Source organism: Saimiri boliviensis, chromosome 9 (genome assembly GCF_048565385.1).
Source record: "Saimiri boliviensis isolate mSaiBol1 chromosome 9, mSaiBol1.pri, whole genome shotgun sequence".
NCBI classification, from domain to species: Eukaryota; Metazoa; Chordata; class Mammalia; order Primates; family Cebidae; genus Saimiri; species Saimiri boliviensis.
In genome coordinates this window covers 64,670,614-64,696,973 of record NC_133457.1, presented here as the reverse complement: position 1 = coordinate 64,696,973, position 26,360 = coordinate 64,670,614, and the positions used below count along the sequence as shown (strand labels likewise).

Below are 26,360 nucleotides of genomic sequence, written 5' to 3'. Positions count from 1 at the left end.
GTGGTATTAACGGGACAGAGACATGTGCAGTGGAGTCAGGCAGGAAGCCTCCTTCCCCCGCCAGGGCCCTTCCAGCCCCAAATTTAACTCCATTATAATTGGGTTCAAACCCACCTCACATCAGAAAATGGTTTCCTACACAGGGAGAGAAATATTGGACTGCTTAACCTTTTATAACTCACTCTTTGGTGTAAGAACAGCAGCCTAGATGGACAGGGAGCAAATTACTGTCTCAGTGCACAGCTCCATCTCCCTGTAATCTGGTGGAATTTTTATAGCTTCCCCTCATCAAAGTTTCCTCATGAACTTTTATTCACTGGGAAGATTAGACTCTGCATTTCTTTCTCCAACCCCTATTTCTTCCACCTGAAACCATATGAGCCTCAAGCTTAGATCTAGGATTTAGATCTAAATATAAGATTATGGGCAAAAATGTAGTGGCAAAATGTTATCTTGAATTTGTAATAAATAAAAATAAAAATTCATCTGGAGAAAGAATTACATAGACGATTTCAAAGACATGAGTTGAAATGATGTCTTTAAAACCCTCTCCCCCATCCTCATGCCTCTGACCCCAACACCAGCACCCCATCAGGCCACCTCATCTCCTACTTTGCAGAGGAAATCAAAACCACAGGCAGAAACTGCCTCAATGTCCTGCTACTAAGTCTGCAAATCCACCAGAACCCACACTCTCCTTTTCTCCTTTCCTCTCTTCCAGTGAAAAGGCACCCCTGCCCCATGCCTGATCCTCACTGACCCCGATGTGGTCCCCTCAACACCTCCACTGCTGGCTCCATCAGTGATCCACTCCTCCTTCTTCACACACCCACTGCACCGCCGCCCTCCCAGCAGCACTTCCCCGTGCTCAAGTGCCTTCTCGGTAAATGCAACACTCCAGCCCTTGCCCTACCCCTCTGCCTTCCTTCGAAGTCAAGCCTAGTGGAGAAAGTTGCATCTACAATTGCAAATTCCTGTTCCTCGCCTCCCATTTACGTCATACAGAGAGTGTCCTACACAGTCATCAACAGTTCCCTGTTGCTAAATAGACACCTTTGACTTCTTAAAAATATCTGAACTTTTGAAAAAAACATTCCTATAAAAAACAACAAACAAACATTCATTCCATCAACAAGTGTTTATTGAGTTCTTACTAGTGCCAGGAATGAGGGGATGGGAGGCCACGGGGGTGTTGTAGCAAGTAAACAGGTGTTGACAATCACAGAGTTTACATTAGAACAGGAAAAAGGCCAAGCATTAAACAAGTAAATAAATGAATAGAATAGTTCCAGAGGGTGATAAGCACTATGAAGACAACAAAACTTAGAGTGATCAAATAAAGCAACTACAGAAATAGCACCGAGTTTTCAAGAGAAGCACCTCTGAGATGATACTTGAGGCACCTGTGCAAAGATCTTGGCCCAGAGTATCACATGCGGAATGAACAGCAAGAACAGAGTTCCAAGGTGGGCACAGGCACTGAGAATATATCGCAACATACCATCTACATGTACAAAAAGAAAGAACAGAAAGAAGGCAAGAAAGCGTAGTCTGCTGGGTAGGGGAAGAACTTCAGAATCAAAAGCAGAGTGGACCAAGCCTGGAAGAACAATGAGCCTTGTCCCCTGTGGGCTAGGGCAAGGCCTCCTCTCCTCCCTTCCACTGGCCTCCTAAGTAGAAAAGCGTTGGAGAGGTTGGGGAGGAGTGTGCGGAAGAATTCATTGCCTGTATCTTTTCACTCCTCAACCCCTACTTTGGGAGCCAATAAACAATGCAGCCAAATTTGGGCCCAAAATAAGCCAGGAAGACTCCTCGAGTAATCCCAGCTGGAATTTGAACAGAGATGGATTCACTCCAACCCCTCTTCTCCCACCACCCCAACGCTAGGCTGAATAGGAAAGGCAATCCAAGATTGCTGAGGATACAGCGGAGCCCTAAGTCAAGGCCAGGTCCCTGAAGGTGTGTCAGCGTACAGTCATCTCACGATCGGCTTCAGTGGTCAAGCTCCTCAGGGGGCAGCAGCTGACGTGGGACTTGGAGAAGCCCCCCCACCCCGCCACCCCGTATTTGTGCCTGGGAGAGAAAATGAGAGCCCAAAGACATCCTTTCAAAGCCAAGTTTCCCAACACACACATACCCAAGTCCACAGGAGCACAAGGTGATCTAAGGATCGTCCACTTAACCCAGGGGCAAACTCCCTCCCCGCAGCATGTGTTTGTGTGTAGGGGATGTGGTAGAGCCAGGTAGAATAAGGATTGGGGTTAGTTCCTATGGCCCTGACCAAGAGCCCACACTAAAGATCAAAGTCCTCCCCAAGATTTTTGGGCTACAGATAGTGGGAACAAAACAGCGAGAAGATATGGGAAGTCAATACCCAACCCTGTCCCATTATAATTTGGTTCAAACCCCCTCACAGGAGGAAATGGCCTCCTACATAGGGAGAGGAATCTTAGACTGCTTAACCTCCTATAACTCATCCTTTCCATACTTCTCTTCTCCCCCAAGGTAAAGCTCCTCTCCTATTTTTCCTGATCTCACTCCACCATCAGATGAAAATATGGAGGGACCAGCCAGAGAAAGCACTGGGGAAGCAGGCCACGGGCTTTCCCAGGAATTAGGGGGTTACATGTGTCAATAGGAACTCTGAGCACCACTTCTGGTTGTAAAGTGTCATAAGGCCATGAGCCTGTGTCCTGAGGTGGAGAGGGTTTGGGGGGAAGCAGCCCTGTATCTAGGATCACTTGGGAGAGGGACTTAAGGTAGGGCATTGTGGTTGAAGCCAGATAACATTCCCAAGGTCACACAATTTAAAAGCAGTCAATTCTAGAACAGGGATCGTTCAGATGGGCTGAACAAGGCTCAAAGGCAGTGCCTTAGAGGACTTGCTCTCACCCTAGCTGGGCCAGGAGGAGATGTTCAAAAGCCCCATGTAAGGACAGAGACAGGGGCCTGAGGAGCGGAACAGGATTGCTTTTCATGCCTTTTCTCTCTGCTTCTGACACAACTCGCTGGCTACATCTGACACATGGATTTAGACAACTCCTACACTCTCTGGGGATTTCTTTGCATCTCTGGATCATATGGCAGCCTAATATCTTACTCAGAAAATAACTTGGATCTTCCCCAGAGCCAATTATGGCTCTGACTATGGACTGGCACAGGGAACTAATTAAGGAAACCAAATGGCACAGAGGAAGAGAGAAACCCAGATAGAGATTAATTACAAAGGAGAAAGTTAAAAATTAAAAGTCAGGCTGAGCAACAGGATGCAAGGGATGGAAGGGACTATCTGGAGGACAACATGTGGACTGGTACGTGAGCCACTCTGACCCTGAGTCATGAAAGACCCTGGAGCCCTGTGCACACCCTGGGGAAGAAAAGACTGCAGGTGAAACAAGAAGATCTGTGCATTGAGCTCTGGAGCCTGCAGGTGTGGCTGGAACCCCCTGACTGGAGTATAAGACAGAGAGATACCCCTGCTCACCTCCAGGCAGGCTGCTCTGAGGCCCCCATGCCATGCGGACCATGAGCATCAGCAGTTGCTGCATCAGCAGGTGTTTGCCCTTGCATAATACTTGAAGCCAGATTAACTCGTCCAAGGGTAGATGGGTTGTGAAGCAATGAGTCCAGGAGCCCAGGCCATTCATTCACTTTAAACTCCTCCTTGGTCACTTCTTCTTTGGGGTTGGCCTAATCCTTCTTTTCAATCTGGTTTATAAACAGAAAAAGAAAAATACATTACATTGGTAGGTGATATATACTCTGTCTCTCTCTCTCTCTCTGAGCTCAGTTAATATAATTGTGACTTTTGAGACTAGCTTTGAGGTTATTCTGCAAAATCCCTCTCTTTAATTTCTTAATTCTGGTAGTATCTGGCTAAAAAAATACGATATTTTTTCCTGGCCCAAGCCTAGAAAAGAGATTCTCTTTAAAAGTTCTATTTTATGTATAATTATTATTATAATATTAATTTTCTGGTTAATCATTGTAGATAATTTTGAAACACAGAAAAACACAAAGGAGGCCAGGTGTAGTGGCTCACGCCTGTAATCCCAGCACTTTGGGAGGCCGAGGCAGGCGGATCACAAGGTTAGGAGTTCAAGACCAGCCTGGCCAACATAGTGAAACCCTGTCTCTACTAAAAATACAAAAAATTAGCTGGGTCTGGTAGTGGGTGCCTGTAATCTCAGCTACTCAGGAGGCTGGGGCAGGAGAATCGCTTAAACCTAAGAGGCAGAGGTTGTAGAGCTGAGATTGCGCCATTGGGCAACAGTGGGAGACTCCGTCTCAGAAAAAAAGGAAAAACACAAAGGAAATTAAAGTACACCTACTCCTGGAAAAAAAAGTTTCACTACTTACAGACATAAAAAATGTGAATGTACATACATATACACATAGAGTACATGCACTTATAAAATTGTGAACGTATTGACATGTTCCTGTTTTGATGGGGGAATAAATCGTGTTCAAGAAGGAAATAAACAACATCCAATAAAGACATTACAAACATATGGCCCAGACAAGCACTGCCGGCAAGCTTACCCAACGGAAATGTTGTGTGATATCAGCTTTAATTTATTCAGACAGCAGAACTCTATGTGGCTGCCTTTGAAATGAGGCTATGTTGAATAGTTTCAGTGCATCATCAAAGTTCTTAGTTTAAAAAACAAACATACAAAAACCAAAATGCATGGATTACGAGTGTCACTTCATTTTATTCTAGAACCAAAACTTATGAGGATCACAGCTTTTTTGTAATTCGGGAAGTTTTTCATATTAGAAATAAAATTCATATTCAGGTATTAGCAATAGCATTTTTAAAATCCCAAATTATATATCAAGCTAGCAATGCTGATGCCCTTCAAACTGGATTGAGGATGCCAGAAAAAGTAATTGCAGAAATATGTTATTAAAATTTGTAGAGTGAATTGTAGCCTGGAAGGTTGGAACACAATCCTTGAGATTTGAGGAAGGACTCTCTTTACACTTTCTGGATTGCTGTATGACCTCCAGACATGTGGCAGCCTGTGTATTTTCAAACTACCCATAGATACTGCTGGATATAAAACCCAAATGCTGAGACTAGCATGGAAGCCCACAGACCCCAGGCATCACCCTCTGCAAATATCACTGCAATCGGCCACTGTGGCATCCCAGATAATATGAGCATCGAATTACCTAACTGGTACTTTACTAGCAATGGCAGCCACATTGATGGTAATACGGATAACTAGTTTATATAGCAACAGCCCCTGAAATCAACCAGGAGAGGCAACTGAGTTGGAAATAATATGCTAGTAGTTAGGGTTAAATGACACGATGTACCCATTAAATAACTGTTCCAATAACATTCACTTACCTAGTACTATAATATGATGAACTAATGAAGTAGATAATATCCTCATTTTACAAATGGGAAAATTGTGACTTAGAATAAGTAATTCAGACAAAGGAAATCCACAGGCAGCAGAGCTCAGACTCAAACCTTTTCAATTCATGCCTTTTTTTCACTTTAATTTCCAATTGTTGGAATGATGCCAGAATCCCTGCCCTTCCCACTGTGCCAGACTGACTGCAAGTGTATTTACAGAGCTCATTCAGTCAATAACATCAGCCAAGCCCTGAGTCAGGCCCTGGGGGGATGAGTGTAAGATTCCCTGATCCTGATTCATGCACACTCCATCCAGCAAGAAAGATGGACAAGTAAGTGAACTGATCGGCAAAAATGTCCAAATTATAGCAGTGGAAGTATCAAGGGAGCTCACAGAAAGAGCGACCATCTGCTCAGCAAGAAGTGTGAAGGCTCTCAAGTCAGAAGGCTATGCCAAGACCCCTTACCACTGACAATAATGATGACTCTTTAGACGGTTTCCACAAAATACCCCACATCATTCACCCTGACAAACCCCAAATAGGAAAATAGTCATAGGTCACTAGTACACAAAAGTCATGTCCTATATAAAATGCTCTAGTCATTATATTATAGCACAGCTTGAAAGGTTAAAATTATAAAGACTGCCCACATAGCTGAATAGAGGAAACAGATAATGCAGGGTCATGTAGGGTTTGAGAAGAAAGTGTCATAAGTCTTTGGCCCACACAAGCACAACTACCACATGACTGTTCTGCAAAATGTTAACTCCCTCCAAGATTGTGATTATCCCCAAGTGTGACCTGGAACTGAAACCACCTTGTAAATCCAATCCCTAGAGCTTTGGTAACCATATCTCGTAACCATTAAGATGACATCAGTACCTGGCAATTTTGAACAATTACCACCATAGTAATTCTAACAGTATTTAGGACCTCTGTGATTCTTTATATCCAAAGAAGGCTCATGTCCATTCTCTATTTTGATAATACAGTACATCAGTCAATAGGCCATGAGGAAAGTTGAGCCATATCTTGAAATGAGGATATGAAGAAGGCATAGGAATGAACTAACAACCAAACCCAAGCACCCTGTGCTATTAGGCATGGACCTTTGGGCTCTAATCCTTTGTAATACTCTAGAAAGCCAATTTGGCAAGAATTTAATCTTGTTAAAATATTTCTCTAAAAATTAAATGTTTTAAATAAAATAGCCATTCAAAACATATACAAAAAAGGCATACAGATTGAAAAAATATGTGTCAAACTGTCTCTAATCAAAGATAACATTATTTACAATATAGAAAACCCTAGAGTCTACCACAAAAAAATCTACAATAGGTAAGTTTAGCAAAATCACAGGTTATATGATCAATACCCAAAATTCAGTTATATTTTTATATACTAGCAACAAACAATTAGAAATTAAAATTGAAAAACAATGCTATATTTGATATCACCAAAAAGCATAAAATCTTAGGTACAAACCAAACAAAATATGTGCAAGATCTGTGTACTAGAAACTACAAAACAAACAAAAAAAAGGCCTAAATAAAAAGAAAGATAGACCATGTTCATGAATTGTAAGACTCAGTATTGTTACAGTTCTCCCCAAGTTGATCTATAATCTCAACACAATTCCTTTCAAAATCCTATCATAGGCTGGGCATGGTGGCTCACACCTGTAATCCTAGAACTTTGGGAGGCCAAGGTGGGCAGATCACGAGGTCAGGAGATTGAGATCATTCTGGCCAACATGGCAAAACCCCATCTCTACTAAAAATACAAAAATTAGGTGGGTGTAGTGGCATGCACCTGTAGTCCCAGCTACTTAGGAGGCTTAAGCAGGAAAATTGCTTGAACCTGGGAGGCGGAGACAGTGAGCCAAGATGGGGCCACTGCACTCCAGCCTCGCAACAGAGGGAGACTCCAGCTGAAAAAAAAAAAATTCCTACCATAATATACTGTAGAACCTGACACACTGAAAATTTATATGGAAAAGTTAAAAAACTCACATAACCAGAAAAACTTTTTAAAATGAAGAACAATATTGGAGAATTCACACTAACTGATTTCAATACTTACTACTAAGCTATAATGATAAAGTATGGCTTTGGTGAAAAGAAAGATATATAAATTAATAGAAAAAAATAAGAAGTCTAGAAATAAACCCATAAATATATAATCAACTGATTTTTGGCCAGATTGCAAAAGTAATTCAGTGGAGAAACTTTTCAACAAATGATGCTGAAATAATTACAAAAAAAAAAAAAAAACACTGAGCCACATGCAACCACATACAAAAAAATTAAGCCTCAATTCATACTTCACACCATTACAAAAAATTAACTCAAAATGGATAATACTCTAAAGGCAAAACCCAGAATTTAAAATTTCTAGAAGAAAACATAGGAGAAAATCTTTGTGACCTTGAATTAGAAAAAGACTTCTTAAATACAACACAAAAAGTATGACCCTGCTGGGGATCCCTGGGGAACAGTGTAGACATGTACATCAGTTATCTCACTGGAGAGGTGAAGGAACAGGGTATCAAAAATATTTTTTTTTATTTTTAAAGACCAGTTTGATAATAAGCTTCGATAAATTTGACTTTGTCAAAACTTTGGCTCTTCACAAAACACTGTTAAGACAATAAAAACACAGCTGGGCGTGGTTTTTATTGTCTGTAATTGTCTCATGCCTGTAATCCCAGCACTTTGGGAGGCCGAGGCGGGAAGATCACAAAGTCAAGAGATCAAGACCATCCTGGCAAACATAATGAAATCCTGCTTCTACTAAAAATATAAAAATTAGGCGGGTGTGGTAGCGCATGCCTGTAGTCCCAGCTATTCAGGAGGCTGAGGCAGGAGAATTGCTTGAATCCGAGAGGCAGAGGTTGCAGTGAGCCCAGACTGAGCCACTGCACTCCAGCCCAGTGACAGGGCAAGACTCTGTCTCAAAAAAGAAAAAAAAAAAAAGAAGAAAAAAGAGAAAAAGGCAAGTCACAGACTTAGAGAAAATGCTTGCAAAACATATTGTTTATGTTTTGTATCTGGAATATTTTTAACCCCCTCAAAACACAATAGTGAAACAACCTGATTTTTATATGTAGAAGATTTAAGCAGAGATTTCACCAAATAAGTGTCTTCAATGGATTATCTCTATGCTCATTAAAAGATACTCAACTTCATTAGTCATTAAGAAAATGGAAAATTAAAACTACAATGAATATCATTACATACCTATCAGAATGAATAAAATTTTTAAAGCTGACAGTACCAAGTGTTAACAGTAAGCTCAGGTTACTGGTAGGAATGCAAAATGTTACAACTTCTTTTGGAAAATAATTTAGCTGTTCCTTATAAGCTTAAACATATATCTACCATATTACCCAGCATCACCAGTCCCAGTTATTTACCCAGTAGAAAGGAAAACTTATGTTCACATAATGTTTACAACTTTATTCATAATCACCAAAACTGGAAACAAATGTCTTCCAACCGGTGAGTAGAAAACTATGGTACATGAATCCAGATATATACTATATACATATATATGTATGTACACACACACATGAGCATGTATGTATATACATATATGCACATACATCTAAACATACACATACACAGAGAATATATGGATGCATATATATATATATATATATATATATATATATATATATATACTGTATACCTATAAACTGTATATGGATGTATATATATATAGTTGGGTTCATCAAAGATTGGGGTTTTCCCAGGGGTGTAAGACAGATGTTTGGAAGGCAGGGGACTCTAGAGTATTTGTGAAAGAGATTAAAATCTTGGGCCATGGTTGCACATGGATGCATATATATATGCATCCATATATACTCCATATATACATGTGTGCATATATATAATATATGCACACATATAAACTACTCCACTATAAAAAAAGAAAAAACTATTAATTCATGCAACAATATGGTTCAAAAGCACTATGTTAAGTAAAAGAGGCCAGACTCAAAAGGCTATACTATATAATTCCACTTATATGAAATCCTAGACAAGGCAAAACTATAGGGACAGAAGATAGATCAGTGGTTACTAGGGGCTACAGAGTTGACTGTGAAGGTGAAATATAAGGAAATTTTTTTTTTTTTTTTGAGACGGAGTTTTCACTCTTGTTACCCAGGCTGGAGTGCAGTGGCGCGATCTCGACTCACCGCAACCTCCGCCTCCTGGGCTCAGGCAATTCTCCTGCCTCAGCCTCCTGAGTAGCTGGGATTACCGGCACGCGCCACCATGCCCAGCTAGTTTTTTGTATTTTTAGTAGAGACGGGGTTTCACCATGTTGACCAGGATGGTCTCGATCTCTCAACCTTGTGATCCACCCGCCTCAGCCTCCCAAAGTGCTGGGATTACAGGCTTGAGCCACCGCGCCTGGCCAATATAAGGAAATTTTGAAGGGCAATAAAATATTCTATATCTTACTCGTGGCAGTAGTCACATGACTATATGCATAGACATGTATGTCTAAAGAGTTGAATTTTACCATATGTAAATTAAACTTCAGTAAGCCTGATACATGTGGAGTATGTGTGTGTACATATAAACTACACATGCATACTTTTGAGGTACATGCTTCCTTTTTTGTCTGAATGCATGCAATTGAACTGTAACTGCCTAGAAGAACACTGCTTAGTGATAGGATAAACACAATTCTGCTTAAAGCCAGCTACTATTGCTGCCCACAAACAAATACGGTGAAGGTAGATAGTTGGGTTCATCCAAGGCTGGGGTTTTCCCAGTGGTGTAAAAGTATAAAACAGATATTCAGAAGGCAGGGGATTCTAGGGTATTTGGGAAAGAGATTAAAACGTTGGGATATCATTTCTAATTTGGAAAGGGAGGAAAGTGAAGAATCTGATAGATGAAGTGGAGGAGTCAGAGCACTGGAGGAGCATGGTAAAGTTTACGAACAGTTGCTGTGAGGGCATTTGGCAAACAAAGTTGGAAGAGAAGCAGAGTGTGGATGTGGAGTTATGTGATTCCACTGATGATTTCAGAGGTGGCAATCTGTTTCCTTTATTGGAGAGGGAGCTCCTTAAGAACAAATGATTCATATACAGCTCTGTTGAGCTGAGGTCAGCCAGCCCTAACTACTGCCTGGAAGCCTGGTCTCTAACATTCCAAGTGTACCCTAACCTTCTTAAGCTACTAGCTCACTCATTCTCTGGCATGACCTGCCTCTATCTTAATGCCCATTAAAGGGTCTCTACTTCATACAATCTAACAACTTTTCCATACGTGCTATGAAGGAGCCCTATTTTATCAACTATCTCCATTCCCTCTACTTTGTTTCTAGCCTGTTCTCAATCCTGCACCCCCTCCCATCAGAAAGTCAAATTGGCAGACATTTATATGCAGGGGAAAATCAGAAGTTACAATGGTGCTAAGGTTTCCAACTTTGAGGATTAGTTGGACAGCTGTGTTATTTTTTGAGACAGCAAACAAAAAGAAGAACAAGTCTTTGTAGGAATGAAGTCAGGTGGAGACAGATTAAGTTTTCCAACATCAAACTGATACGCTGAGTGAATAGGCTCATATATTAATGTCAAGGATGAATTAAGGTTTAGAAGTCATCAGCATGACAGTCACAAAACTGCAAGAGAAGGCAAAATCATATAAGTAGAGAACTCAGTATGGAATCCTAGGGCACCTCAAGATTAAGCAATTGGCAGAAAAGGAAGCACTCACAAGAAGATGGAGGAGGAAAGTTCCTGCAGAGAAGAGAGTCACAGAAACCAAGAGAACAGAGAGTTTAAAGACTGAATGAGAGAGCAGCCCAACAAATCCAACAGAAACCACTGTTGATATATAGACTGGATTCAGCTTACACTAGGAAAAGCAACATGAAGGTCACAGGTAACCATCAGAGCAGACACTACTGGTGCCTTGCCCACAACCCCTTGCCCTTACCGCTTTTGTGCTCAGCCCCACTTCCAGGTGCTAGCACTTGCCTTTCTTTTCCTGAGGGCTTATACCTTGCTGCTGCAGTCCACTTTGCTGTCTAACAAGCTAGATGTGTCAAAGAATAAATGCCCCTATTCTCCAAGCAGCATTGGTTGACTAATGACTGACAAGAACTGGTTATAAATATCCCAGTTCCTCCACCTCTCTGATGAGATAACTGATGCACATGTCTACACTATTCCCCAGGGATCCTCAGCAGGACTAATGCTCCAGGAACCCATGGTGATAACTGGTTAATGCTTTTTTTTAATTGGCTCTTTCCCTTCCTTGTCTTACTTCCCACATTCCCCTAGTGTCCCCTTCACCTCCCAAATAAACTTCTTGCCCTTGCATCGTTACATCTGGAGGAATCTGCACAAGAGGAATTCCAGGATCAGGAGGTCCTATGGGAAAAATCAGAACACGATTAATTGAAGAGCAAATGGGATTTGAGGAAGTAAAGATGACGCATTTACACTATTCATTTTAAAATTTGTCTAAGGTAGAAAGAAAACTGGATAGGGCTAGACATGAACACACAGTCAATATGAGAGAGCAAAACATGTTGAAATTTTAATGAGAAAGAGATAAGATACAGAGGCTGAAGTGGTCAGAGGGGTACATAAGTTGTGCAGCACAGCAAGACACCAAAGGAGACAAGACGGAGGAAGATCACAGGGAGGGTGGGGCACTGGCCTCATCAGAAAATGAAGCCTTCATCTCCTGAAGCCAAGGGGAAGTATTTAAAGACAGATGCATATTCTGATGAATGCGTGGGGGCTGGTGCAGCCAAGATAGTCTGGGGAGTGGCTGGGGTTCATCCATTTGTGGTGGCACCAACCCACCAGGCTACAAAGCTTTCCCCAAACTGCTCAGCCGCTCTGTGCACACGTGACCATGCTCAGCAGTTGAAAAACCAATGCAGGCAGGTTGTGAGCTTGATCTAGATTCGGGGATTTATAAAACGAGTGCTGAAGGAGGATGAGAGACAATTGGGTTAAGGCTATCAGAGAGGGAGTGGTTAACCATGTGGTCTGGACCTGGTAAGGACCTGTGACCAGGCAGAGGCTATTACACTGCAAAACAACACACAGCTCCCAGGACCGAAAGCCTCTCTGGCTAACCCAGGCCTCTGCAAAAGCATCTGCTTTGCATATGCATTGTGATATAAGGACCACCAGGATGTATAAAGGCCTGCTCCCAGATAGGATAGACTATATGGCATACGTAGGGCAAGATTCAAGACTTCAGTCACCCAAACACATAAAAGCAATAATACAACCTGAAGCACAGGCAGAACAAGAGCCTGAACAGAAAGCAAAGAACTCAGGCCTTTTCCCTAACTCTGCTGTGACTTGGAAAATCACAGCCTTCCAGGCTGCTTATGTGCAGGGCTCAATTTAATAAAACACGCTGTGCAGAAAAAAATGAGTCAAAGGCACACACACAGCATTGCCCCATATATGTGACTGATTGACTCCAAATTAACCACCCACAGCCACGGCAGTTTTCAAAGAACCACAAATTCCCCACCTCCCAAAAGCAGAGCACTAAAACTGAAAGAGGCCCAGAATATACCTGTTAAACCCAAAGGCAAGGACAACATTATGAAATTCTAAAATCTTAGAATTGAGAGGACAGAATAAACTAAGAGGGAGATGCCTGGGTTTCCTTCTGTCAAATATTAAGAATGCTACCATGTTTAATCAGGATGCTGGAAATTGTATAATCGGTTTCTAAGATTTCATCATTCTTTGGTTTTTGAGAAGACCTATCCAAGGGAGTTATTAAGAACCCAATTAGGCCTTTGCCAAAATTATTTAACCTTTAAAAGCAGTACCTCAGAAATAGCACCATTTCAGAAAGCAAGTTGGCTTCAGAAAATCTGTTTTACTCTTTCTTCATGTGCAAGTTAGTAGCTCTGCTTAAGAGCAAATTTTTCCCATCAACCTGCCTCTCCTCCTTTGATTCAAAACAGTCAATCAGTATCAATCAAAGGAAAAGGCAATATGGTGAAGAAGTGGCTCTAATACGTTACCTGAAGACCTTTGGAAACCTAAGGAGGAAAAATGAATGTCTCAAGTAGGACTCAGATGGTGCATAAGTGAAGTCATGGGACATTATTAATGAAGCCTTTCAGATCCTCTGTTCCCAGGTAAGGGACCATGGCTGAGGAGGTAATAACAGCCTGTGAAGGCACCTTCTCTGATACCCACTGAGGAGTCAAAGCATGCCAACACTAGGGTATCTCCTAAGTTTAGGTTAAGGCCAGACAAATCTGTGGGTATGGTGAAGTTTACTTTCATTGTCTTCTAACTCCTTTCCATGTCTTGCTTGAACTCCAGCCACCCAAAGCCACCATAGGTGACACGCCTTTTATACAATTAATTTCCTCTGTTTCATATATTTTCTAACTACTTCCATATATCAATACTTACCTGTCCTAGGCCCCTTCTATTCAGGCTCCTATAGAGGGTCTCAGTTAATGACTACGTAACCTGGCATACAACTAGCTATTAAAGTTTTAGTGACTAGTTACTTCCTTTACAAATTAAACTCTCCTAATTTTGTGCCTTTCTCGTGTTTTCACTTTTGGTACTGTAAATTTGTCACTTTCCACATTTCTTTACTTCATATCACAAATTATCTGAAATATTCATTTGTGGATCATTTAGGTCAGCGTTGCTCATTGTGTAGTCTGCGTACTGTCTATGTAACTGTACCTTGTGGGGGTGAGTACCTGCTAAAAATGCAGATATCCAGGCCTTAGTGGTGACCAAAAAAACCACATTCTCTAGGGGCATCTTTAGCATTCTCCCCCATTGACTCTTCTTCCAACTGAATCAGTTAGCATCACATGACATCTTTTGATGCTATACACGTGCTGGCTATCAGAGTAGACATAAGAATCTGAAATACGGTGAACTTACCCACTACTAACTTATAGACAGATTCAATTCCAAATAGTAAAGGGACTAAAAATTAAGCATGCTGATATACCTTCAGAACAGCAGGAAAAAAATTGGCCAGGCATGTGTGTGTTGGGACAAGAATTATAGGGGAAATCTCTGTACCTTCCCCTTAATTTTGCTGTGAACCTTAAACTGCTCTTAACAAAAAAAAAAAAAAAAAAAAAAAAGGTAGGCCAAATAGGCCAGGTGCAGTGGCTCATGCCTATAATCCCAGTACTTTTGGAGGCTGAGGCGGGTGGATCACAAGGTCAGGAATTCAAGACCAGAACCCCATCACTACTAAAAACACACAAAAAATTTAGCCGGGTGTGGTGGCAGGCCCCTGTAGTCCCACACATTTGGGAGGCTGAAGCAGAAGAATGGCTTGAACCTGGGAAGCAGAGGTTGCAGTGAGCCGAGATCGCACCACTGCACTCCGACCTCGGCGAGCCAGCGAGACTCCATTCCAAAGAGGAAAAAAAAAAAATCTGAAGAAAAAAACAAACTGGCCTATTAAAATAAGGTAGGTAAATGTGCACCTCTGGCTCTCCTGTTCTGTCTACATGGGTCCCCCTTGCCTTTGCCGTCACTCATCCTAGCCTAATGTCCCTTGTAAAGCCCCAAACTCCTGTGGCAGAGCCAATAACACCCTGCTTATGGTTCTCATGGTCCAGGGTGCATGCATATTATGAGGACATTAGGGCACGGATGCCTACACCATGACACCTTTCTTTTTTTTTTTTTTTTTTGAGATGGAGTCTTGCTCTGTCGCCAGGCTGGAGTACAGTGAGGCAATCTCAGCTTACTGCAACCTCTGCCTCCTGGGTTCAAGCGATTCTTCCGCCTCAGCCTCCCGAGTAGCTGGGACCAGAAGCGCCTGCCACCACGCCCGGCTAATTTTTTTTGGTATTTTTAGTAAAGACAGGGTTTCACCATGTTGGCCAGGCTGGTCTCGATCTCTTGACCTCGTGATCCGCCTACCATTACTGGTGTGAGCCACCGCGCCCAGCCGACAGCTATTCTCTTATTTGAACAAGACATCTCCTGAATTTAGTGCCGGTGAATCCCACGCCGCGCGGCTTGCTCGCCACCGCAGCCCCTTCCCCCAGTACAGCACGCGGAACTCTTCCGGGGTGCAGTGGGGTCCGCTGAGCGAGCGAGCGAGCGGATGATTGGCACCGCCGCGGAGGCTGACGTCATCCGATGACGGATGGATGGTCCGCGGGATCATCACCGTCTCCTCTGACACACACGGATGCTGGTCAGAGTCACCATTCCCCCTCGCCCTGAGGCACGGGCATGGAGGAACGCGCTTATTCAACCTGGCACCGCGGTCAGTCGTCTCAATGGACGCAACGTCCCGTCCCATTAGACAGAGGACCAACGGCCACGGCCTCCCGGAGCAGGCGCGGGAGCTCCGGGAGAAGCCGGGACCACTCCAGGTGTGTCGCGGAGGGGGCCGGACGCAGGGAGCTGACGTCACGGGCTCGGAGACGGGGCGGAAGGGGCCGTGGGGACCGCCCGTGTTAGTAAACTCAGGAGGCAGCTACTAACCTTAGGGCTGGGGGAGCAAAAGGGAAGAGATGGTGTTACCAGAACCTAGAAGCTTTGACGGGGGACCCCCCGCGGCTGGCGCCCGGCCCTCGGACGGGGCTGCTGCGCGGCGGTTGCTTGGCCTTCTGAGGGGGACGCTGCTTGGCGGGCGGCGGGCGGACCTCTGGGCGGGGGCGGGGCGGACGCTCTGACCTCGGAGGGGACCGTGGCTTGGCTGGCGCTCTGACCACCGCGGGGGGCGCAGCTGGCTGTTTCTTGGGCCTCTGAGGGGACGTGGCGCGGCGGCTGGTTCTGAGAGGGCCAAAAGAAGCTGGAGGCGGGAGCCAGGGCGCGCCTCGGCTGCTGAAGCGACGCTGGCTGGAGCTGGAAACTGGCGGGAAGGCCCTGCTCCCCCACCCAGCTTCCGGTCGCCCTGGACCGCCTTCCGGGTCGGAGCCTGACCCGGAGCCTACCGACCGCGGGAAGAGCGGGGTGCGGAGCGGGGAGGGCGGGCGGCTCACCTGGTCTTCTGGCAGGCGCAGCAGATCAAGTCCTCCTCCTTCTTCTGGTAGAAGCATCCGCTCTTACAGATGCTGTATTTCCGATCCACTATCTCCTTCTTGGAGTTGAGGAAGGTGAACGGCGGGCAGCAGCGGATGCTGAAGTGCTCGGAGTACCTCTGGTTTTTGGAGAGTCTGGGACCCTCCTTGGGCGTTTTCTGACTCATCTCACTGGAAATCGCCGATGCAGGGAGACGGGAGGAGACAGAAACGCGCGTCAGGCCAGGGAGCCCGCTACTCAGGAAGCCCACCCCCTGCTGCTCCCGGAGTCCAGGGTGACATTCAGGGACGTCCTGCGAGCAAAACCCTGCAGGACCGGCTTCCCCGCAACTCCGTGGAAAGGAGCTCAACTGAGAGAGAGTTCATTTTCATTGGTGTATTTTTAAAAATCGTGTTTTCTGGGAGAAAAAGAAACTTGAGCTCTTATGTTTTCCTTATGTGTTAGAGACCCATGTAAGACAGGAAAATGTTTAAAACATATCCTTGACTAATGTTCTAGAGCTAGGAAAAATCTTTTCTCTAAAAAGAAAAAAAAACAGCTTATTATTAAAACAATCGTCATTCATGCAATAAAATACTACACAACAAGGAAAAAGAACAAACTACTGACAAACATCAACACATTTGACGTGGCAGACAATGTTGAACAAAAGAAAACAAGCTGTATAGCTGATTTTGTCTGAGATTCAAGAACAGGCAAAACTGATGGATGGTGCTAGAAATCAGAGCATAGTTATATTTGAAGAAGGTGGGCTCTGACTCAAGGGGCAACAGGGGAGCTAGCTGGGGACTGAAAACATTCCTTCTAGGAATGTGACAAACGCAGAAATAGTCCTGCCTATCATTACAAAATGCCAAAGCCCACAGGGGACTCAGGTAACAATCAATCAACAAGAATCAACAAGAGTCTGCATAGTTTATGGGCATAAACTGGATACTGACAATGTCTCTGCTCTCAGCAAACTCAGGGTCAGGTTGGAGACACAGATGTGCAGAATGTAATTACAAACAGTGTTATGTTGACCAATGCAGGTGTGTGCAAAGGTCAAGGAAAGCATGGAAAAGGGATGGATTCCTTGAAGACAACCAATAATCTGGGTTTTTAAGGACAAATACAGAAAACTAAATAACATTGAGGGGATATTCTAATTTTTCGTCAGTTGGTGTGGTTGTCTTCTGCTGCAAATAGAAATGACAGCTGAGAAGCAGGTAGAATGCAGTTACAAACACATTTTTTGGCACTTCTGTTTGTGATCTTCCAAATTATGTGTCACATCAGTTATGTAGGTTAAAAATATTCTTTCCCAATATTTCACCTGCTTTTATCATGCAACAATAATTAGTTTTATGTTTAAGTACCTTAGTTCTTATTAAAGGTTTTATATTTTTCCCAGGAAGTTTTCCCCACTCATCAGCTTTTAAGATGCTCATGATGCCCCATTTTAAAAGAAAATCCTCTCTGGGTCCTGCTCCCATGTCCTTTTGCTCCCCTATTACCTTCCTTTTTAATATAGGCCAAGTTCTTGAAAAGTTACTAATACTTTTTTCCTCCATCTTTACATCTCCCACTCACTCACTCATCAGCGCACCCCACTCTGGCTCCTGGTCCTTTCCTCCCAAGGAAAAATGGCTCTACATAGCTCTCCGTGGACCTCCATGCTGCTAAACCAGTTGTCTTCACATTTGGTCTCTCTGCGTTTCAACTCTTTCCTGTGACACCACATTCTCCTAGATCTCCTCCTCTATCTTTAGCCTCTCCTCATCCATTTCCCTTATAGGCTCATCTGCTTTCGCCAAACCTTTAATTTTTTTTAAATCCTAAACTATTAATGTTATAGTTATTTAAGGCATAGTAAAGACTAAATGATTAATGAAGTTACCTTCACCCATTTAATTTAACATTTATTTCATACTTTAGTTGTGCATGGCACAGCGCTCAGTTCGCATGCTGGACACAAAGCTAAATCATGCTTAGTCCAGTCCCCAAGAAACTTATTCACCAGTGGAGATACAGGCAAGTGATTAGAACGCACATAATATGCTAATGACCAGAAAACTCTCATTTACTGAGACTAAATAACTACAAGTCACTGAGATGAAGAAGAGGGTAGATCAGATAAGCATCCTGCTCACAACTAGCTCACATTGTAGGTAGAGGAATGTCCACAGACATCAGTAAGTATAATACAAAGGCAGCATGCTCTAGAACATAAGAATGTGCTGGTGCAATGGCATGAAAAGTCACAGAAGAGAGGGCAATATGATGGGTTAAAGAACAAGGTAAAACTTCATGGGCAGAAGCATTTCATCTAGCTGAAAGTGAGGGCTTGGGGATGGCTGATAGCTAAGCAGATACACAGAGGTGAATTGCATTACCCTGCGAGCCCTCATCGTGTCAGGGAGAGGTAATAGAGCCAGGATACAGGCAATAAGGCAAGACAAGAGTTACCTTTCACTGTGAAGTGTCTAGCCCGGGTGACTGGGAACACAGTCGTGCCATCTGCTAATCAGAGGTCTAACTAGATGAGAAGGAGGGAGATCATCTTATTGGTCTGAGACACTGTGAGTTTAAAGAGCCAAGGACATCCATGGAGAAATGGGCACCCAAAACTCCGGACCTAAAGCTCTCATCTTAAGAGCCGTTCACCTCATGGAAGGGGGCACAACCTTGGACATGGATAAGATATGTTCTTAGTGAGGAGTCAGGCAAGGGAAGGCTCCCAGGACAAGGACTGGACCTGCCTTCAAGCTGCAGGAAGAAGGCATAACGGATATTCAGAGAGGCAGGGTGAGTAGCAGTCTCCTAGGAAAGAAACTGCTGAATTTCCAAAGGAGGAGATGATCAGATATACTCAAAGGAGCCCTTTATCCGGACAGGTATGTATAGACCAGTGAGAAGCTGCAGCTGACTTACAGGGTCAGATTCATTGCAAAGACCCTAAATGTCTACTAAGCCCTTCCCCAAGTCCTACATAGGTCGCTAAGTTCAGCTAGTTTCTCCTCCCATGGGCAATAATGAAACACTTCAGGACTAACCTTCAAGAGTAATTTGTTCAGGTGCCCAGCACGTGGAGACAATGTTACTTAGCTTTTCACGGGCAACCCAGATATCCCCAATTCCTCCAGCCTGCTAGGGTCACCTTTTCCCAAACGTCTCAGGTACTCATCACAAATAACAAAAAATCTAGCTCTTACCCCAACTTAAGAAATAACTAGTATGGGATAAGAAGGAGATCCGAAGTCCACTGTGACTCTGAATTCCTTCCCTAATTGAATTCTCAAATCCCATTCACTGCTCTCGCTGATGTGATGCCTGAGTCACTGTGTGCCCATCTGCACCCCTCCCCAGCCATCTTTTCCCCCAGCACTTCAGGGGAAAGTTGTTTCTTACTCCGTGACAACTTCCCTCACTGTCTCCCCGACCATGTCCGCCAGGGGGCAGCATCACCTCTAGTTATCCATCAACACGTGGTTAGGAAAAAAGCAATTCTCTTCCTGGGAAGAACCCCGCCATTCCTAGCACAGCCACCTGAAATGCATCTTACTTTCAAAATAGTATTTTCTCCCTCCTTTAGTAAAATGTTTATATTTTTGAAAAGACTAGGCTCTTAACTCTTTACCCCGGTGGCAGAAATACAGCACTTAGTTGGGGTACCTGGTTAAGTGGTTCTATATACTGCCTCCCCCAACTGTTGGCCCCATGCCACCCTCCAATTTCAAACCACTAAGCCCCACATGCTAAACAAGAGGCATCGTTTCCTAACACACCAGCACTGCTAGTAAATTCCTTGGAAATACAGGCTGTTAAATTAACTTTAGCCTAAAGCCACATCTTTACATATTTTAAGTTCTGCCTAATGGTTTATTTGTACATAGTAAACTGTAACCTAACTGGGTGTGTACATTGTAACCCAGTCTTATACCAATCACAAGTAATGGCAAATAACATTATAACCCAGTGTTAAACCAATCACAAGTAATGGCAAATAACAGAGCTTTGGCAAATCACAAACAGCCAACTGTGTTCAAATAAGAAAAGTTCCAGCTGTAACCAGTCCAGGTGTTTCTGTACCTCACTTTCAGTTTCTATTTGTCACTTTCCTTTCTCTGTCCATCAACATTTTCTGACCGTGTGGCAGCTCTGGAGTCCCTCTGAACCTATTCTGGTTCTGGGGACCGTCTGATCTGTGAATTGTTCTTTGCTGAATTAAACACTGTTAAACCGAATTTTTTTGTTAAAAGTTTTTCCTTTAATAAAGCAAATACTAACAGCAAAGAAGTAACAATTTACTGAGCACCATTGTGTATGGTTGTTTTGCATACTTTATCTCATTTTATAACATGGTATTATCAACAGACTAAAGATGGAGAGTCTAAGGAACACGACTAAGTCCATAAGCCATGAGAGACAGCAAGGGATTTGAATCCCCATCTGTGTGACTCCAACATCCCGAGCACTTTAACCAGGTCCAACACTGCTTTGTGCTTCTTAAAGACTCAACCCTCCTCCCAAGAAATAGGAGTCCCGGTTCCAGGGCCATACTAGACTTCGGGGGACTAGAGATGGACCCAGGGGTGGGATAAGGCTCAGAGATCGTGGGTCTATGTCCTAGGGTGAAAAAGACTGAAGGTTGGGGAAACAAATCACTCCAGAAGAGAAAGGTAGAGAATGGAGTCTGGAGACTTCACCACCCAGAAGGGTCCCTGTCAGGGACTAGTAGTAAGCTTGGAATGGGCCCTGAGTGAGTGTGACCCACAGGCACTTCTGTAGCTCCTCGCCTCCAGTCACTGGATTTAAAAATCTATGTTCCCTGCTGAAACTTAGAAAACTCGGATGGATGAAAATAATACACCCAGTGCTGTGGCTCATACTTGTAATCCCAGCACTTTGGGAAGCCGAGGCAGGCAGATCACTTGAGGTCAGGTGTTTGAGACCAGCTTGGTCAACATGGTGAAACCCGTGTCTCTACTAAAAATATGAAAGTTAGCCAGGATGGGTGCAGTGACTCACGCCTGTAATCCCAGCAATTTGGGAGGCCAAGGAGGGCAAATCACCTGAGGCTGAAAATTTGAGACCAACCTGACCAACATGGAGAAACCCCATCTCTACTTAAAATACAAAATTAGCCAGGCATGGTGGCACATGCCTGTAATCCCAGCTACTCGGGAGGATGAGGCAGGAGAATCACTTGAACCCAGGAGGCAGAGGTTATGGTGAGCTGAGATCACATCATTGCAGTCCAGCCTGGGCAACATGAGTAAAATTCCATCTCAAAAATAAATAAATAAATGCAAATTAGCTGGGCATGGTGATGGGCGCCTGTAATCCCAGCTACTTGGGAGGCCGAGGCAAGAGAATCGCTTGAATCTGGGTGGCAGAGTTTGCAGTGAGCCAAGACTGTGCCACTGCACTCCAGCCTGAGCAACACAGTGAGACTCAGTCTCAAAAAACAAAAAGAAATAAAAAGAAAATAATACAAATTCCTAAATGCTTACCCCATGGTTAGTCACTTGTAAAATATGTTAACTTTTTTTTTCTTTGAGAATATTTACATGTAAATACATAGTTAATAAAAAGTGGGACCACACCTTACACATTGTTCAAATCTATATTGTTGAAAAAAATCATTCACTTTTCAAGTTCATGTTTTCTGTAGTGTTCTCTTACAGTTTTTAGAATCTGTAGTAAAATCTGTAATTATAATCCCCTTTATAGTTTATATTCTATATTTGTATCTTCTCTCATTTTTCTTGAGTATTCTTGTCAGAAGTTATCTACTTCGTTACTTTTTTCAAAAGTAAGGAAATTGTTTTCTTGTCTTTGTTTTTCCCCTGGTTTATTCATTTCTGTATGCACTTATAACTTTTTTTTTCTTTTCTTGTTTTTTTTTTCTTTTTGAGACAAAGTCTCACTCTGTAGCCCATTGTAGAGTGCAGTGGTGCAATCACAGCTTACTGCAGCCTCGATCACCTGGGTTCAAGCAGTCCTCCTGCCTCAGCCTCTCAAGTAGCTGGGACTACAGGTGCGTGCAACTACACCCAGCTTTTTATTATTATTATTATTTTATTTATTTTTTTTTTTGAGACGGAGTTTCACTCTTGTTACCCAGGCTGGAGTGCAATGGCGCGATCTCAGCTCACCGCAACCTCCACCTCCTGGGTTCAGGCAATTCTCCTGCCTCAGCCTCCTAAGTAGCTGGGATTACAGGCACGTGCCACCATGCCCAGCTAATTTTTTATATTTTTAGTAGAGACGGGGTTTCACCATGTTGACCAGAATGGTCTCGATCTCTCGACCTCGTGATCCACCCGCCTTGGCCTCCCAAAGTGCTGGGATTACAGGCTTGAGCCACCGCGCCCGGCTATTATTTTTATTTTTCTGTAGAGACAGGATCTCCCTGGGCTCAAGTGATCCTCCCTCCTCAGACTCCCAAAGTGCTAGGATTTCAGGTGTAAGCCACTGTGCCCCGCCTATAGTTTTTTCTTCCATTTTCTTTATCTTTGTGTTCTTGCTTTTTCTTTCTTATTCAGTCAAATGCTTCATATATGACTATAACCTTTTCCACTGTACAACTTTAGCTGCGTAACACAAATATTAATATAAATTTTTAATCTTCACTTCATTTTAATTATGGATGAGTTCTTCTTCTTGGATTCATCAGTTATTACAAAACCTGTTGTAAAATTCCCAAATATATGGAGTTATTTTTGTTACATTGGCTTCTAGTTGCTTTTTTTTTTTTTAAGACGGAGTTTTACCATGCTGGTCAGGCTGGTCCTGAACTCCCGACCTCAGGTGATCTGCCCATCTTGGCCTCCAAAGTGCTTGGATTACGGGCACGAGCCACCACGCCTGGCCTGGCTTCTAGTTTTAACACAGTTAGAGAAGGCAGTCGCTATGACAATGACTCCAGCAGTTGTTCAAATTTGCTTTATGACCTTGTTCTATGTGTGTTTGCAAAGACTGTGCGTTTCTGGAAACAATTTAGGATTATCTAGTGAGGATAAAAATGTGCACAAACTGTGGTCTAGCAGTTTACTCCTGGGTGCAGCAGCAGTCTTGGACCACAGCTCCACCTCACAGGTGAAGCCACTTCCTGTGACGTGGTAGAGAAAAAGACTGGAGGAGCCTGAATCCTGGAGGGCTGTGGATTTTGCTGCTTCAGGCCTTGACTCTTGAACTCTGAACACCTTTTACGTGAGAGACAAACTTCCACCTTGTATAAACCACTATTATTTCAGTTACAAGTAACCAAATACATTCCTAACTGGTACACTCAGTTCCTGTAACAATAATAATACTTAATTCAGGGGGATATGAGATATGAAATGAAATAAAGTAAATAAAAAATTGAACCTAGCACTGTAACTAATGTAAATAACTTGCTTAAGAAATTCCATTTTCCTTGCTGATGAGAATTCATTCAAATGACCTGTCTACTTCTACTGAATTTTTTAGACACACTCTACCTCTGATGATACTGAAGCATTAATCACATCTTTATTCACTTTAGTGGCTAAAAACAAATTATAAACACTGCATGACGTTTTCACAAAACATACCACCTAATTGCAAGCAAAGATGATTATGAGCTCTCTGGCAGGATGAAGAGAAAAACAACCAAATTTGAAATTGTCAAAAATAATCTCCAGGCTTTCCAGATGTTTCCATATAATCCAAAACTAAAGAGAAGAGAAAAGTGAAGCAAGCATTCAAAGAAGGAGAAGAAAGCGAATGGAAGGATCCGAAGAAAAGAGAACAAAAACCTCTCCACCATTTATTGAGCACCTAGGATGTTCCAGATACTTCGTATCTAACATTTGTGATTCCCCAAAACAACCCTCTAGGTAGTTCCTACTATCTCCATTTTACAGATGAGAAATCAAGGCCAGAAGAATTTAAGTAAAACCCCCAACATCATACAATAATAATTTTGAAACAGCAAACTCCTAATGGTTACTATGAGTAGTAGACTGCCTAATATCCACTCTCCCGTTATTCAGTAACAAACCTTGATTTTGTTTGGCTGTGCTATATGCCTGGTTTAATCTATACAGCTCCCCCATATGACCACATTCTAGTCAATAAAAGGTAGGCAAAAAGTCTATGGGAAGATGATCTTTCTTTAATAATAAGGCTTTTAATTCAAGAAGGAACCCTCCTCTGGTAAGTGCATTCAGCCCAACCCAATCATTCCTAGCCCCTAAGAGACAAGATTATCTCATGCCTTTGGAACTTGTCCAAAGGGCGCCTTCCCCTGTCTTTTACCACTCAACAATTGCACAGCAAATACCTCCGTTGCCTTAAAGTTCAGCTCAAAGTCAAGACACTCCTTGTGGAGACTTCCCAGATCTTTCCCTTCCCCCAGAGAGTAATGATCATGCCTCCTTCCTTTGTGTCCTGTGAATAATTCTAGGAAAGCATCTAGAAACTTCAGTGCTACCCTTACTGTTTCACTATCTCCTTAAATTTGTTGTCCATAAGCCTCGTTCGGTGCCTGATTCAAAACAGGTGTTCAGAGGATGTTTGATTAAAAATGAGGGAATGAACAAAGGGTGTCCTTCACAACAGCGGCACAGCCCTTAGTCACTGACTCCCTGTCCCCAGATGCTCTCTAGCAGCCCCGTGTTTCACTGGGGATTCTGCTCGGGTTCAGGCAAAAATGTCTGCTCAACAGAGGAAAGGACCTAACTAACCTTGAAAGTTCTAAAACTGGGCTCTTTAGGGGGGAAAACACACTATACCTTTTTCTAATTTGTGCAAATTAATTAGCAAGCTTTAATCACTACATACACATTTCACTACACGTCCTAGAGATGGCATTAAGATCTATGTAACCACCAGTGGCATGGCATGTTTAAACACAGCCTCGCCATTCCCTAAAGAGACTGGAAGTGGAAATTAAAATCATGAGTATAAAGTGGATTTTTGCCCTTCTTCCCATCCTTCCTCCTTTCTATCATCTTTTCTGACAAAGCAGTGGGATGTGGCATAATCGTGTCATGAAAGCCACAGGTGGCTCTCAGTTCTGGGCATCCTCTGGAAAGGAAAGACAATGCAAGCGGTAAGCTGACATGCTGCAGCCCACATCCCCTTCATATCTGCATGGCATCACAGGAAGTCAGACATGCAAATGGGTATGGAGTTGGCAGAATGAAGGGTAGACGTAGGTCTCTATTTTGATAGCAGAATAGCTTTTCAATTCTTTCACTCAGCTCCCTCACAACCATAAGCAAGGGTCTGCTCTTCTCCTGGTATAAAAAACTCAACATGGGAAGAGTATGAGACAAGCTTCGACCTTCACTATCCACCCAGGACCTGAACCCCTATGTGAGATCAACACGCTGGCTTTACATATCAAAACTCCACAGGAAAATAATGATCAGGCTCCACATCTATTACGTGAATTAAGGAATGAAACGCTTAATATATACTGAAGAAGAAAACTTCAGGTTAATAAAGAAAGAAACTTCAAATTTATTCAAATCGAGATTGACTTAACTAAAAAAAAAAAAAAAAAAAAAAAAAAAAAAAAAAAAAAAAACACTTTTTTATTTCTCTGTAATTGTAGAATTCATATGATATTACAAGCCCATCCCATGATGAATATTGGCTGAGAAAGAATGTGGAAGGGAGAGAGGAACCAAAACTCTAAATTTATAGTGCCTTGATCACTTCTAGCTGAAACCATCCCTTCTTACTTTGTAGTCAGAGTTCAGTGCCCTAACATGACTATTTCTCACCTCCCTCTCTTCCTTCTCAAGGTGGATAAGACTATGAGAAAGCTGAGTATCTTCATGGCAGTGAGGGAAGGGGTGGCTGTCTGGGTGGTGTCCTTCCCTGCTGGGCTCTGCCATGGGGTGCCTCATCTGGTCTCACCCGCCTTTTAGCACGAATGACACACATTGCTACTGACCACTTGATCCAACCAAAGCCACTGATCACCAGGCTC

At 43.0% G+C, this 26,360-nt stretch overlaps 1 protein-coding gene across 6 annotated transcripts in view; it reads right to left on the bottom strand.

The window, feature by feature from the left end:
• Window positions 1-26,360, bottom strand: part of MOBP (myelin associated oligodendrocyte basic protein) — a 59,438-nt gene that overhangs the window by 11,616 nt on the left and 21,462 nt on the right. For 2 of the 6 annotated variants that reach the window (XR_005577243.2, XR_005577242.2), the window contains exons 3-5: window positions 16,369-16,578; window positions 15,914-16,159; window positions 3,485-3,708 (exon numbers count right to left, since the gene is read on the bottom strand). Coding sequence is in view for 1 of the 6 variants with exons in the window: in XM_039461788.2 (XP_039317722.1) it covers window positions 3,669-3,708; window positions 15,914-16,159; window positions 16,369-16,574 (492 nt within the window). In the remaining 5 variants the exon portion in view is untranslated. Of the gene's footprint in view, window positions 1-1,123; window positions 3,709-15,868; window positions 16,160-16,368; window positions 16,579-26,360 lie in introns of those variants that run through there. The other 4 variants (XR_012519265.1, XR_005577245.2, XM_039461788.2 and 1 more) reach the window with 4 other exon arrangements.